Source organism: Erpetoichthys calabaricus, chromosome 10 (assembly GCF_900747795.2).
Source record: "Erpetoichthys calabaricus chromosome 10, fErpCal1.3, whole genome shotgun sequence".
NCBI classification, from domain to species: Eukaryota; Metazoa; Chordata; class Cladistia; order Polypteriformes; family Polypteridae; genus Erpetoichthys; species Erpetoichthys calabaricus.
Window position 1 is genome coordinate 45,103,703 of NC_041403.2, and position 17,322 is coordinate 45,121,024.

Here is a 17,322-nt window from a genome sequence, read left to right on the forward strand (position 1 = left end):
AATGTTATTTTTATCCTGACTTTTTTTTTTATTGTTTACATGGCCCTTGCGCCCTGTGTTGGCTGGGTTTGGCTCCAGCAGACCCCCCGTGGCCTGGTGGTAGGATATAGCAGGTTGGACAATGACTGACATGGCTAATTTTTAATGTGTCACATGATCAAGATTATCATGGTAATAGCATGATGAATTTTCATCTTTTTGTCTTGTTTCTGTCTTAGTCACTCTTGTGTACATCTACAGCAGACACTTATGCATGCAACAACACTATCTGTCATTTGAGTAAAATGATGCTTTTCCTACAAATAGTGGGAAATATCATTAATTTCTATGGGTTCCTGAATCTGCAACTCATGTTACAGCTCATGCACTTAAAATATAATTATGCAATTATTATTCTACCCAGTTTTCCATTACATATTCCAGAGAGGTAAAGACTATTGTGACAGCGCTGGGTGCTGTCATCTTCTATGATCGTGTATGTGCTCAAAACATACCTTCTCTGTTTCTTTCCTATCCTCAGTGAATTTATCTTCTTAATGAAGGTGTTCAAGTAGCCTCCACAGGGTGGTAAATAAGGAGTGGCTGCACAATCTCAACAATCGCACACACGTGATTAGTCAATCTCCCATCTAACCTCTTTGTTTACCACTCTCCTCCTGTCACACCTTCTTTTATCGAGTAGCAAAACTGTCCATTACAAACCACTCTTGCCGTTTGCAATTTGGCCCCATGACACAAAGCATCAAATTGATTAGAAAGGAGTACTGTACTGGACACTGTACTGGAGGTACTGGAAGCCCTGGACACATCACAGTTCCAGAAGGTTTAAAACCACCAATGAAAAGGAAGAGATAACTGTAAAAGGACTATCTCTTGTTGTTAAATACTCATTCATCTTGGGACCTTTCAGAAAAGATGCTACATTAACTCTACGAGGAGAGTAACAACCTAAGCCACTTATGTGACCCTTATTTAAAGACATTTATTGGAGGAATAGAAAATACTTGTAAATAAAAGTGATCAGCACAGCTGCAACCAATTCCAGATGTCCTGTCTTCTTTAGTTTGTTGGTACTTGATAGAACAGAGTTAATGCAGGAAGTGGTCTGGTTTTTAAGGCAGGTCGAGGGAAGTGATGTCATGGGGGCTGGAACCGGAAGTGACATCTTTGGGGCCCAGAACTGGAAGCGAAGTCATGGGGCCTGGCACCGGAAGTGACGTCTTTGGAAACAATATGTATGGTCTGCAGGGATAAAAGAGTAAGGTTTGCTGTACCCCCATCCCCTGGCCTGGCATGGAATTACCTTACTTTGGTTCTTCTGGCTGCCTGTCATGCACATGTGTGTGACAACAGATAGATAGATAGATTTTATTTAAAAGGTTTCCTCTAGTAACTAACAATATGTCATTAGAACACTTAGGGGAGTCAGTGTTGTTGCCTTGTACAGTAGTTCCAAGTGTCAGATGACAGAAAGGAATTAAGATAAAAAGTGTAATGGGGAAAGAGGTTTTTTATAAAAAGGAAAGGCTGTTTTAAAAAAAATCTGAAAAAGAGAATGTTAAAGTGTGTTAAGTGTGAAGTGTAGTGTGAGGTATGCTGTGGTTCTGATGTGCAAATCCTGTGTAACAGTGTAAATATTTCAAATAAGAGATGCCTAAGAAGGTAGAATATGAAGGGACATTCAGAAACAATCAAAAGATGAACAAGAAAACTGGATTTCATACTTTTTTGAATAGACCATGAACCATTCCTAGATATCAACTAGATGAGAAGATGTTATTAACACTCACCAAGAATGCTGAAGTACATAATAGGAGCAGCTACAGTGTATCAATGATTAACAGAGAAATGGATGAACCAAGACTAGTGACAGTGATGAACACAGCCTGCTGCTAATCAGAGAACCAGATCATGATGTTGATGATGAGTTGCAAATGAAAATTTACACATGTGCACGCTGCTTTGGGCTAACTTACAATTGAGGGAGGATCTGGGATGCCAACAAATTAGGGTTTGACTTTGTAGTGCTAGTATAGAAACATGGATGGATGATATAAACTATTGATGAAAGTACAAGTGTTTAACGAGAAGTTCCTACTCTGTAAACACGAAAAACAACCAATTCTCAATTTTGCTGGAAAAATTTCTCTCAAAATATGCACATCACAGCTTAAATTTAGCACAGACGTCAAATACCAGAGATTGTGATTAATGATATTTTAAAGATGTTTTTAGTCTTCCAGACAGCACATAAAGTTAAACATTCAAAATTAAGAGCTGACTATATTTTTATCTTCTAATGTGTCTAATATATATTTTTGTCATTAGTATAACACAAATCCATTATAGAAAGTAAAAGTATAAATATACATTACATTTTTTGGGAAGTCGGCTTTCAGTTCAGTCACACTTTGACACCAATAAGCAGCCGTCTTCTCACTTATAAGTTCTATATTCAGAAAGGAGCCTTGTCCAGGGCCATATAAATGACCTGAGGTAGTTCCACGTACAATCCTTGGAGAAACATTTGTGACAATATCCTACAAGAGAATGAAAAGTCACCAAATTTTAGTGTTACCAAATAGCAAAGAATAATCATTTCATATAATACAGCTATCTTATCAATATTAATTTCTATTGAAACTGTAGTTTGGCTTTTCACATGCAGTTTTTCAGGCAAAAATACTACTAAAGAGGCATGAAAACTGCAATTGTGTATTTCCTTAAACTTAACACTTCTGAATGTCACCTTTGGCTTTTTGGTATTACAGATGAAAGCATGCATTGGATGGAATTGTAGTATGGTAGAGAATTAAGAATTAAGACATAACAAAACAGAGGTTTCTCTAATTCAACCCAGTGGTTCATATTGGTGAATGACTACATTTAGCATTAAGTAAGGAATTGATAGAGAAATAGAGATACACAATATTTTTTTCAGTAACCACATTTTAATCACATTATAATCAATAGAAAAACAATTTCTAACCAAACAATTTGCTTTGTTCTCAACCATGATCTCACCTACACTTTTGACTTGTCATTCCTTGGCAGCTACGAATGCACTTCATTCACCTGAGGCCCATCTTATCTTTAATGCTGAAGTGCTTGCACTAATGCAGTGAGTGAGTCAGTCCACTCAGTCTTTATATGCTGTTTAGTAAAATTTGTAACTTTTCTTTATATTCTTTTAAATTATTTTTGCTTTTGGTTTTAGTTAATTGTCATTTTGACATTGTTTGCTGGTTCTTGACTATATCCTCATCTTCTCCTACCGTTCTTATTTTTACTTGAATTAATACTTGGTATGTGTTCCTTCAGAATGTCCATCACTCATTTTCAAATTTACTGTATATTCACTAATATAGGATAACAGCACTAGCACATTTTGTTTTCTTGTGCTTGCACTTAGCAGTAATGTCTCACCTAAGAACACGGATGAGAGCAGACTCAGATAGGGTGTGAAATTCTCTAAGATTCAGCTTCTGCTTGTGTTGACCTGAGACGACCAGCAGAGGTTACATAAACCTCTACATGCTTGCCCCTGGAAAACTTACATTCTGCCATTCTTTAATTCCATTTTTATACTGTATAGTAATTATCAGTTGGAGCAGCACATTTACATGGAGGCTGGCATAGTAAATGTGTGTGCAGAGTCTGTATGTTTTACCTGTGTATGTTAGAAATAGAAATAGTAACACACACACAAATAAACTAAAATGTACAACAAAAACACAAGCATATGAAACCCAGCCAGGGGAGGAACCCTGACTGAAATGTGACAACCCTGAATAGAGCAGCTTATTAGTTGTACATACAGTACTATTGCATATCATGGTTTCTTAGCCTTTTGTACAGAAATATAAGTAATTCAATATTTATAAACAACTACTAACTCTCTGCTGTTCAGTTTCTCTTCTTGGTATCCTCATGTGGCACTTGTTGCCAGTACTCTATTACCAAGCTGTTCTTCTGCTTATGGAAAAGTCTTCTCAGACAAAAGGGCATCAGAATCATAGAATAGAAAGGTCTTTTCATCAGTTTGGACAGCCCAGCACTGACTCTGCTGTAGAACGACCATCAGTTGGTGGACGGCCAGTTGGCTGAGATCTCCAGGACTCTGACTATATTTTACATTGTCTTTGACTTTCTTTCTCACAATTTCTTCTCCTGTGTTGTTCAACTGCCCATGGTTCTACAATTATTAATTTACAGATATTGTTAGTTTCCATTTACATCAATCAGTTTCTACTTTGCTTTCGGTGTATTTTTACAAATCTGTATCCTTATATGTGATAGTTCTGTATTTATTGAGTGGTATAATCTGTTCTTGCATTTTGCCTTGAGATTGTCTTGATGGTCTATGCCTACACTTGGTGAAGAGTGCTGTGCAAGAACAAAGTAGTTTGTACTTTAGTATCGTATTTCTGAGGTGGCAGTGATAGATTGGCCATCCAGCTCTAAGAAGTAGACTACCTCTGTTCTGTTTTGTGTGTTGTATTGACCCCATTTTTTGACACCCACTGCAAGCCCAATCTACCAGAAATGGGGCCTCTCTTGGGATTAATAAAGTATCTATCTATCTATCTATCTATCTATCTATCTATCTATCTATCTATCTATCTATCTATCTATCTATCTATCTATCTATCTATCTATCTATCTATCTATCTATCTATCTTTCTTTGAATTGCCTTTCCCAAGATCTTTTCCCCTTTTTCCTACAAGTGTTTTGTCATTTTTCTTTCTTGTCTTCTTAGAAAGTCAAGGTTAGGGCTGCTATTAATTAAGCAGGGCCTGTTAAAGTCTGTCGAGGGATTCTTTGTGTGATTTTCGGCTACACAAAAATAAATTGTTTTTATTATTGTTATAAAGTGGAAACACCATGTAAAAGTGTCTATAAAGAGGTCAGAAAACTACAGTGCAAAACAAAAAATATTTCAAAAGAAGGAGTAAGCAGAGAACAAGGACAGAGCGAACATCAAGTGCTCCAGCAGAATGAGGGGCTTAGCACTAGAGTGCCTTTAACACTGGGGCACAGTTGGAAACTCGTTAGGGGTCAATTTTGTACAAACTTTAGGAAGTTTTTCTTCACACAGAGAACTACAGACACATGGAATACGTTAGCAAGTAGTGGAGATTCTAGGGACATAGAAAACTCAACTTGATGCTGTTTTGGTGGGAATTACGTGGATAGGACTGGCAAGCTTTGTAGGGCTGAATGGCTTGCTCTTGTCAAACGTTTTTCTAATGTTCTTACTCATCACTTTAGTTTCTTCCCAATAATTCACAGTACTTGACATTGCTTGTATAACAGGATATACTGTATGGTCACTCAGATGTCTTTTTCCAAATCACAGTCTGCAAATAAATAAGCAAATAACTACTCTCTTTGTAAACTTTGTTTCTTTTTCCCTGGTTGTGATCTGTCTTTTGAATTAATTTTCAGTTTCACGAATTAGGATTTGATGTTATACTTGTTTCATTTTTCAGTCTCTTCTAATGTTCATTTATAAACTTAGCTGCTATTTTTCCTTGAAGCAGCAGACTTACGATGTTAAAGTTCCAGGAGCAAGTGACTGCAGTAAAGCTGTCTCCACAAGCGTCTTCATCACTTAATTTCAACACAGTAAAAATCTGGGAGTAAAACAAGTCAGGTTTACATGTGTCCCTCATTTTTGGTCATTTTATGGACTTAAATCAAAGTCAGTGATTAAACACTGTTTTTAAAATTTCCCAGTGTAGCCTGTTTTCAGCAGCTGCCACAACCTACATATTTAGTGACATAGCTTTTATCTGTTTTTGCTATGATTTTTATTTAAGAGGAAGATGCCAATTTTAAGGGATGACTTACTGTAAGCAAAATAATTTATTCAAAAAGCAGATTCTATTAAAGATTTCCATTTCTGTTATTTTAACTGTGTTTCTTTGATCTTTTATGAGACAAAGGGAAGCTGGAAAAAGTGAGCTGAAGAAGGTGACTGAAAGAAAAAAAAAATGAAAACATCCAGAGTAGCATTTAATGTGGGAATACAGCCAAGTTCAGTGGAAAAAAATGCCTCTGGTGAGGATGAGACTGGGTGCTGTCCCCTATAGGTTCAAACACTTGCCACATTAATAGCACAGGGATGCTCAAAGCTATGCCGATCACTCAGATACAGCACCCCACCAATGACGGGTCACTAATGGCTGCAAAGTAACACAAATAAATAAATAACAAACACCGCCAGCCTGGTAGAGGAAAGCACTTCTAAAAAAACCTGTAGGGGATCAACTTCATGCTGTTTGTTGTGCCATCTGTGGCTTGGCTGCATTTTATATACCACGATAATAAACAACTACAAATGCAAGTTTAATGTGTGCCTGGCTGCATATAAAATGCAAACGGGTTAAGAGGCAGGCTACAAAGAAAATGATGGAAAAAAAGGGCACAGGAGAAGTAATCTTTTCTATCAAATTCTATTCCAGCATAAGCTAAAGGTCTAACCTTGGTTTTAACCTAAAATAATATACTTCTGATAATATAAAAATAGGGATCTAACTACTTTGTAGGCTGAAGGTATGTCGACACATTTAGACCCCTTTTGTATGAAACAAGACTCATTAGCATATAGCAATTAGGAACAATTTACATATTTTAATTAAGAACTACCCCATACAAAACAATTAACATAATAGGCATACTAACTCGATTTCATAACATTTGGACATTTTTCCAACTAGATAGACGGGAAGCCTTAATTAGCACTAATTAGTCCTAATCTGCATATGTTTGATAAGGCATACTACTGCCACAATATAAGATTATTTATCCCTTAATCTGCCAAATGCTACTGTTCCTGGTATAAAGGCTTTTCACACTGCATGTACAATCCTTGTGATTTCTCATATGTTTCATTATTACATCTGTTACACATTCTCTTAGTCTGTCTTGCACAGTAGGTGTAAAATGGCTACAGAGCATTTTCCTAAAAATAAAAATGTTTTTGTTGCTTTATTTATATAGCTTGAAAGATTTTTTATATATACTGTACTCTCATAAAAATACTGTTTGTAAACAATACACAGTATGTTCTTATGAAAGAGTAATAACCATACGCATACTGTGAATCAAAACTGAAAATTATTCTTATCAGACAGACCTTTTCACATACAGGACATAGATAGATAGATAGATAGATAGATAGATAGATAGATAGATAGATAGATAGATAGATAGATAGATAGATAGATAGATAGATAGATAGATAGATAGATAGATAGATAGATAGATAGAGTGACTATTATTTAAGCCACCCTATAAAATAATAATTGACTCATAATAGTATTTCTGCTACCTAAAATGAATACAGTCAGTCAGAAAATTAATGGATGGATACAGCATTATTCTTTATTCTCAGCATAGTGCTTTTTTATATTGCTTATTATGAGATGATATTCAAAATACAGACTCTTAATAATGCAGCTCTTTGTTTCTTAGTTTGTTGTTTTTTGATATGACCTTTTCTGAATAGCATTTTTGAAATGACTGATAATAATATTGATTTTTCAAAGAGTTGATTGTGATGCTGCTTGCTATAAAAGACACTATACAAAAAAAATAGAGAAAATATTAATGGGTGGCACATGTTGGGGTAGTTTTAAAGAAAAAGCTAAATCTGAAACTAGCAAATTAAACAAAAAATGTAAAATGGGCAAAAGAACACAGACATTGGATGAAAGGTTACTGGAAAAGCATAGTATGGTCGCCATCCCAGAGTTGTCTTTTTTTATTGCAGATGACACTGGAATTTGTGGTGCATTTAAGGAAGAAGCCAACTGAGGATCTGTGAGGCATTTGTTTCACAAATTACACACTATGATATCCCTCTCCTCTTATACAGTTGGCCTTCCCCTTCATTTTCTATTGGGAGGAACGGCCTGTCTCCTTACCCGTCCAGGACACCATCGGAATGGAAGGACTTGGGGAGAGAGTGTGCACAGGGAATTGTGTTTCTCAGAGCACTGCCCCCCGGGGTTGTAGCGTTGCCTCAGATTCCCACAGGGCAGCATGCGATATGAAATTCTTCAACTCAGCCCTGATGGGTTCCATTGGTAGCACCAAGGGACGTTGCAGGAACTGGGAAGCCCTACTTCAAGGGTTTTCATCTCTCCCAGAAGTGCTTTTGGACCAAGTGCACAGAAGACCGGATGTACTTCTGAGTGGGAGATAAAAAGAGCTGCCTGCTTGACAATAGATTGACATGTTTTGCAAGAAAGCTGTTTCCTTTTGTTCATTTTTGAGCCCAGAACTGAACTTTAGGAATGCTAGCACCTTGCAGCTCAAGTGAACAGAGTAAGTGTTTTTAGTGCTGCCATTACAATTGCTAACTAGCCTTCAGACATGAAAAATTAAGAATTATGAATAAGAATAAGCTAAGGGAGTTGACCATTAGGACATTGAAGGAATGGCTGCTGAAAATGAGGCTTTGCAGTCTTATGTGAATATAAATTAAAAATAAGTCATTTTAAGCAGTAATAGCAGTAATTGTGTTATATTTTTAAATTTATGTAATGGTAACTTGATAAAAAGGTGTACATTTCTATCAAAAACAAGAACATTTCTGGATGTGTGCAGACTTTTGACTGCTAATGTACACACACATATACCGTATACACTTTACACATCTGATGTGCTGTGCTGTGCTGAGCACCGCTTCCTCACAGCTTGGATTCTTACTCTGGGCTTGTCACTGTTGTTCAATATTAGGCACATTTCCCTGTGTCCATTATTCTCTGTATTTCCAAAGGTAATCCATATAAATACGGGGAAAAACATACAAAGTTTAGGTAACAGTTATTCTAGTGCACTAGGATGAACTTTTTTGACATGTGGTCTGGACACGATATTTCATATTATTCTCTAGTAACTCTGCATATTTTCTGTAGCACATTTCACTAGACATCAAACGAACATATGCCTTATTAATTGACAATACCATATAAACAGTAAAGAACTTTGGATTGTGAAGTTTTCAGCACTGCACTTGAACTTCATACAATATTCATGGGAGGCAGCTGTGTATATGGCAGTTAACAACAATGCCAACACTTTCCTCACTGTCTGTGAGTGCAGTACCCATGGCCAAATGCTGCCCACTCGGTTTTTTACCCCTTACTCAACATGGGACCTGCAAATTCCTTCATCCACCCCACCGCTATTCAGGTCTTTTACTGTTATTGGGCACTATACTGCAAATAATAGATCAGAGAGACGCTATATGGGCTGACGCTGGAAGTGACAGCCTACACTGGAGGTATGTGTTAAAAATCCTGCTCCTTATCCCTGCAACTTAATCAGCTCTGTAAAATCAATTTAATTTCTTGGCCTCTTTTAGCTTCAAGTTGGCATCCATTTCCTCCTGAATTATCTTCTACAAAGCATCATCAGACAGATGAGTTCCAATCTGGTTTTCTCTCTCTGACCCTTAATGAGGCAGGAAACCAGCTGCTCCTCAGCACACACTTTGTCAGTTGTGCATGCGTGTGTGTGTGTGTGTGTGTGACTAGAGATATTAATGGGAATTCTTCATTTGTGCCTTCAAACCCACTTTGGGCAGTGTCCCTACAGTGCTGCCTAGAGCCCCATCACTACCAAATGTTTGCAAATGAAAAAGGACAACAGGTGGATGACATATTAGGTAGGACTACATAGGCTACCCTAACTTTAATTTTCAAATGATTTTTATACTTCTTATTAAACAGAAATCCAGATAAGATACAAATATAGTACATTGATATACATTTTATTTATATTGTCTGTCTATGTGGAACAGGCACAACTTGAGAAAAGAGTGAACTAGAGCAATCAAAGGAGTTATTTTATTATTTAGTTTTAAATATTTAATCTTGGTTGATCCAGGATGAGCAGCTAGAAATGAGCTGGCAGGTAGAAAAAAATGCAATGAAGGACAATGATGCAGACAAGGATACCAGCAAAGAGCAGAACTAAAACTCCCCCATGTTCTCAGTGCTACAAATGCTGCTCTGCTAAACTGTTTTTATTACTGAGGAATTTCACTTTTACGGTTCACTTTACTGTAAGCACAAACCATTACCAGTGACAGAAAAGCTCAGCATTATTGAGTACAGAAATATGAATTTAAAAATAGGAATTGATTACAGTATAGCAAATTATATTTAAATACAGTGCATTCTTACTGAAGCCTCTATCTATCCAAGAAGAATTCTGCTGCTCAGGGTGTTGTGACCGATTCGATCAATTTGTAAAGAGGACAGAATTTTGGAACAGTTACAAGAGTTAGCTGCATTCTCTGTGTTGGGGCAATCGAAGAAGAACTGTCTAGACTCGGTTTAATCGAGGGCCAAAATAACACTTTATATGCCCAATGTGGGCCAAAATATATTATGAAACAACTACCACCATATTTTCTTTACTCTCTTTTTTTTTGAGATCAAAATTTTAATTGATGATAATGAAAAAAGGAGTACAGTAAAAGGAAACCAAGAGTGATAACTGATGTTGGGGCTATGTAAGAGCCAAAACAAACTCCCCACTCTACCCCTTCAGAGTGATGGCTAATTAAATAGAAACACAATGTAAAAAAAAAATCTATAGGTAAACTGGCACACACACACTCACACCCATGCACGCACACGCACACACACACACACACGCATACACACACACTATGCAGGAGAGGTAAAAAAAAAAAAATGAGGAAAGGTGGTTAGGAGAAACTGCCTCATTGAGCAACCTTCTGTCACATTTTCTTTACAAACAAGACACACAGGCCCCTCTCCTCTCATCACAATCATATATTCTCCCTTGCGTCTCTCTCTTGGAGCTGTCTTCCCTATTTATCAGCTTTTCTTTTCTTGGACATTTCAGCAGTTTAATAAAGCACCCAACAGCCATGGGATCAAAATCAGCACTGAGTGAAAACTTTTTCTTAGCACATGCTGTAAGTTAAGTGAGGGCTGCAGTCTGGATAAATGGTGATAATTTGCAGCTAAAGCAACGTACCATGGCTTATGCCAGCATTAATGAGTATTGCGATTGGATCACACTCGAGCACATTAAAAACCTGGGTGTAAACACACTGGTGATGAAGCACAAACAGAAAAAAAATTGCTGTCACATTTAACACAAGTGGAAGTGCAAATTATTTTCTATCCTCATACAATAATCAAGACCACATGAAGCAACAAAGAATCACGTAGGGTGGTGACAGTAGGCAAGTAAGCGACCACTGAAGTTTTTTATGATTAACTACTATGATCATGTTTGAAGTGTCTCGATTTGGTCTAGTTTATTTATGTAATTATTACTGTCACTTTTGTTGTTTCAGATTGTTACTCCCTTTAATGAATTCTGCTGTGTTGTTTATAGCAGCTGCACCATTGGTAAACTACTACCTACAGTTTACAGACATTTGCAACCAAAAAAGGCTACTTTTCTTTTCCACTCTCATGTGACGCACATCTGATGTATTTGGAGATGTATGATTACCTAAAAATGATTTGGAATCAGAACCTTTTGGACACTACACTCCTGTCCAATCATTATGGAACAATCACAAAATTTATTTGAACGGTCAAAAAAAACAAAAAAAAATATTGTATATGTGGCAAAAATCAGGATACAGTTACTTTTATCTTCAGTGTGAAAGTAGCCTTAAAAGACTTGAATTTCTTCAAACGTGTTATGTTTAACAGCAGCATCAAAAAATTGTTTAAAGTGTAAAAATGCTAAATACAGAAAATCAGGGATCCATTTTTTCCATGGGTTGTGTTAAGCCAGTGTGGCCAGTTCTGACACCTGTGTGGCTTCAAAAAGTGTGCACAGTGAGTTAAGTTCAGCTACTGTCTCCGTCACATCTTTGGCATCACGCTAAAACACTGAAGTTCTTTATGATGGTGCTGTATGGCACTTTCTTTTTACTTTTTCTAGTTGGGTCATTACGAGCAGCCAATTTCCATTCTAACTACAAGAAATGTGCTGTGCAAATAAACATAGGCAGAATCTGGAGATGCATTTTAATACCAGGAGTTACAATAAATACAATGGATCACATATTATAGGCAGCCTTTGAGAAAAGGGGGCCACATTTAACAATATTTATGAAGCGGGCTGCTTTGAAAAGCTCCAAAACCATAATTCAAAAACCTTTGAAAAGAAATTGGGAAAGAAACTAGTTTTCACAACCTAACAAAAGATCTTTCATTTAAAAATAAAATTCAGATAGTGACAGAGGGTGTTAAAAAAGGATGTCCACCAATGTCTGATGACAATATCAAAAATACATCTGCATGTAATGTGATCAAAATCCAAAATGTAGGGATGATGTCATCATCCTAGGATGTCCAGATGGCAAAAAGTAAACAAAAACAAAATTAAAAATAATAAAATGATATGATTTCTGTCTCACACACACCCACAATGGTGGAGCCAATCCTAACAAGTACAAGGCAGAAAACAACCATAGCAGGAAGCAAATTATTACAGGGCATTTGCTACAGCAAAAGTTTAGAAAATTGTTTTATTAAAAAATAACCTTTAATGAAGCATAATGTCTAGCAATAATTACTCATTAACTGTTTATTATTAGGGCTGCAGTTCAATTAAAAGATGTAATCATGATTAATCACAATTTATCATATTTCCTTTATGCATATTCATATGTTTCTATAAAGCAGAAATAACTCATTTATTAATATTTAATACAGAACAGATTTATTAATCATGTGTCTATGCATATTAAATGATTCCAATTAGTTTATTGAACAGTTTTGGGTACCACAAATAATTGAATAAACAGTGAAACACTAATCAGTCAACAGCTCAAAGAAAGTGTTTTTATATTAACTTTAGGCTACATCACAAGCAAATTAGTGTATCACTTTGACTGGTTCTGTACATAATCCTGCCTTTAAAATGATATGAAGATGAAAAATAGGACATTACTAATTTTCAGACTATTTATTCAGCCAGTTGCTTAAGGATACCAGTTTATTTGTGCTGGTTGTTTAAGGGAAACTATCCAGATACAGAAGACAAATGTCCTCAAAGGATTAGTGCTGGAAAACATACTTAATTACTTAGTAACTTATTTACATTACTAATTACTTACAAAAAAGTAACTAAATATATTAACCAGTTACTTATCATAAAATACAATGTATTACAAACTGTGCTTTTGCTTTGTGTTAATTTTTCTTCTAGTAGAAGATATGAATCCCATACTTGTAATCAAAATAAATCTATTTCCTTGGACAAAGTGAAAAAAGAATTTTGCAGCATGCATTACCACTCCATTCCAGATCAAGAAAATTTATAACATAAAGCAGGGCAGACTGAAAAAGAACAAAAACTTTAAAATATGTACCATGATTGCGGGTCATACAGGATAGCATGATAGGGTCATTTATTTAGATGTTTTAAATTGCGCATTGTCATAGAATGTATCATTTGTGAATTAGAAAATAAATCTAACTATCTATGTTAACATTAAGCCCAAATGGATGACATTAGCATGATTCATTTGCACTTATTATTGTCTAGTTTTATTGGCTGTTAGTCTATGACGTAGGATACAGTAGGTAACATACATGTAATTAAACAACAACAACATGCCATGTCTTCTTGGGGGAAGTCTGATTGAGGTATAAGGAATTGAGTGATTCCACTCTGTGTCATGTACTATTTAGCTTCTCAGACATGGGTAGTACCTTCACCGTGCTATTTCACACAGGGACAGGGCTGACCCGCTGATAATTCTGTCTCCCATTTGGACCTATACCTCAACAGACGTTTTTACGGGCAGACTAGCAAATATCAACAAGTTAATGTTCACACCGCGTTCTGCTATACTGCGCGATGTGACTTTGTTATTTTACCGTTAATGTGTGAACGCAGCACCGCTGATGTGCAATCTCACAGAACGTGAACAGCTTGTCTCTCTGAAATGAAACCCATTCACTCCGCTTTTATAAAGTGGTTTGATTTTAACTGTTTCTATGTTATTTTCTGCACTTTGAAGAGCAAGTGTATATATGAAACGATGTGTATGAAAATACAGGACAGATCGTGTCCCTTATTGATTCAGTACAGTAGGCAGTATTTTATGTTCCAGTATGGGACAATCCCGTATTATAAGCAATGGGCAGAAACTCTACTGGTGTGTGTGGGTGAAGTATATCAAGACACAACATAGGAAATAGTCAAGAATCAATGACCCACTACTACTGTTAATGGACTTGGATTCATTTGACATTCCTTTATTAACAACATGTGAAGTTTGGGCAGATTTACCAGTTTAAATTAACACATTTATGGGTGGCGTTAAAAAATGAAATTGCAGAAATTTATAATGCATTAATCACATCAGCAGCTCTGTTTATTATTAATAAAGACAGGACTCTTAACCAGTGAATGAGGAGAAGAGGCATGTCTTCAATTCAAAAGCACAGCATTATATGAAAATACACTTAATTTTCCAGAAAAAAACATTAATAGTATTTTTGACAAAAAAATAGAAGCAATTTTGATGGTTTGAGCATACAAAATCAGACACATGGATTATACAACATGAGTAATGTGAGAATCTTTTTCTTTTTTTCATTGACTTTTTCCATATCATTCGCTGTTGTACAGCAAGGCTCAGCGTTTAGGTTCTACTGTTTCATAAACTTTCTACTCTCATTCTGCATGGAAACATGAGATTAAAAATGTTTCTCCGTCATCATTACAAACCACATGGAGTATTTAACATATAAAATAATATCACTTTGGGAGAGTATTCTTTTAATCAGGGATTCAATTATGTTATTCAATTTAGAAAACAAGGACATTTGTTTAATTACTTTACACATGCAATGGAAATCTGTAAGATCATACTGCCCACTGTATAAAAATAATCATCTAGCTACAATAAACTGCCGTTCAGTTCCTTGAGAACCGGAGATTTAAAATAGAAAAATATAACATATGGAACCAATTAAAATAATTAACCAATAGTTAAAAACTGGATGTGGCCTGAGCTGATTATTCATAACAAAACAGTGAACAACCCAAAGAAAAGGGGAACGAAACAAAACAAAAGAAAATACATATTATATTTATTTTTAATGCTAATAAAATAATTTCTTCTGGACATATTGTAGTAAAAATAAAACTTTTAAAACAGCACTTTTAAAATAATGTGCTAATAAATAAAAGAAATTACAAAAAATATTCTCTACATACAATGGATATTTTTGTGGCACTGGCCCATTATTCACTAGCTGAGAGTCTTGCAAAATTCACAAGTTTAGCAAAATGCAACAAAATTAATACAATAAATAAAAACATTCATGAGCACACAAATAATTATATTATTACAAACATGAATAAATAAATATAAGTGGGCAGATCAGTAGATAAACAAATTAAATAACACCCTGGTGCAACCTCCGGAGTACAGAATAGAGACATAGTTCTTTTTAATAGGCTAGAGGCCCCCTCTAGTAACACTGGGGAGGAGAATTGAAAAAAGGCATTTCAGGGGTTAAGGGGCAAATCTGGGAATCTGTATTTAATGAAGTTGTGACCTGAGAACATTTAGCTCTTGGCATTATTTATATCAGGACATTTCTACACAAGAGTTTTAATATTAAACAACTGGAAACCATGAAATTGCCCAAAGGAAGAGAAATGGCACATTATACAAACTCAGGTGCTCTACTTGGTATTACAAGATAACAGCATATTGTACTCTGGGTTAAAAATAAATTATACGGAAAAATGTTTCTTTTCGAAACATGTTCCACAAATTATAATGCATGTCAGTGTATGAACATATATTTACAGTAATTGTCTATAAGAAAAAAATCGATACTAGTCCTCAGTAAATAAGTCTGACAATACAATTTGGGGTAGCATGCAGACAGAAATTATAAATAAAAAGGTAAAATAATTGCTTTAAACAGAGATAGAAGGATTTTTGAGTACAATCCTTGTGTTCTTTTAACTGTCAAAACAATGACCTGATTCATAGTACAACTCTGATAAGCATAGTTCTTGGAATATAGTAATTGGTTTCCTTACACTTACACTTGCGTTTACTGATGCTTATGAAATAAATTATTTGAAAATGAGAAAATAAAATAAAAATGAAGAAACTAATAATACAGTCTACAGAAAACATGCATCTCTATATTAGACGATGGTTAAACCCTTCATTAACTTTATACTCTACCAAGATGAGTCATTTCCCCTCTAGATAGATAGATAGATAGATAGATAGATAGATAGATAGATAGATAGATAGATAGATAGATAGATAGATAGATAGATATGAAAGGCACTATATTGGAAAAAAAGAAAAAGAAAGCACACATGGGGTGTGTTTTTGAAAATGTGTAGTGTTTGGCTTACACCAAACATGCCATTCAGTCTAATGGCCAAAATACTAAATGTTGGTCTCATCATGCCATAGAAGCTTTTTTCAGCTCAGTTTCTATGGATGCCATGCTACGGGTAGATTTACATCTGTGCCAAACTCTTTCCGTTTCTTCATGATTGATATAACTGACCTCCAGGGGATATTTAGTGACTTGTACATTTTCTTGTATTTATTCCCTCCATTCCCTGCCTTGTGTTTTTCAGTCACCTTGCATGGACTGTTCTTTTCTCTTCATTGTGTAGGTTAGGCCATGATACAATACAATACAATTTATTTTTATATAGCCCAAAATCACACAAGAACTGCTGCGATGGGCTTTAACAGGCCCTGCCTTTTGACAGCCCTCCAGCCTTGACTCTCTAAGTGACTCAACACAATCTGAATATTCCAAAATAAAGTGCATTTATATTACAATCAATTGAAACTCCTTGATTACAGACAGGTATTCTCCATTTAATAAATTGTAAGGTTAGGTTAGGTGAACCTTATTGCCAGAGGGAAATTTGCTTGCAGCAGCAAAGTACAAAACATTAGGCACTGTTACACACATACAAGAAAAAAAGCCAAAACACAACAACTGACAACTAGAGTTATTATATATATATATATAGGCACAAACTCAAGAGTATGTGAATTCTAAAACCAAATGGCTACCAATTGGTGATGATTTAGGTGTCACATTAACACTAGAATTACCAGAGCCTATGAAAAAACTCGAAGATCCGTCCCACCTTAAATCGCTTCTTAAATCCGTTCGCACCTCTCCGCCATCGTCTTTTGTCTTCTAAATGTGCAGATAAAGACAAGCTGCAAACAGCCAACTATTCCATCCCCCCACTGACTTAGAACGTGCACGAACTTCTCCCAGCTCATGCCT

At 35.7% G+C, this 17,322-nt stretch overlaps 1 protein-coding gene across 2 annotated transcripts in view; it reads right to left on the reverse strand.

The window, feature by feature from the left end:
• Positions 1 to 17,322, reverse strand: part of LOC114658374 (dihydropyrimidine dehydrogenase [NADP(+)]-like) — a 1,245,381-nt gene that overhangs the window by 423,943 nt on the left and 804,116 nt on the right. For both annotated transcript variants that reach the window (XM_028810459.2, XM_051933021.1), the window contains one exon: positions 2,376 to 2,540. In XM_028810459.2, coding sequence (XP_028666292.2) covers positions 2,376 to 2,540 — 165 coding nt within the window. The remainder of the gene's footprint in view (positions 1 to 2,375; positions 2,541 to 17,322) is intronic.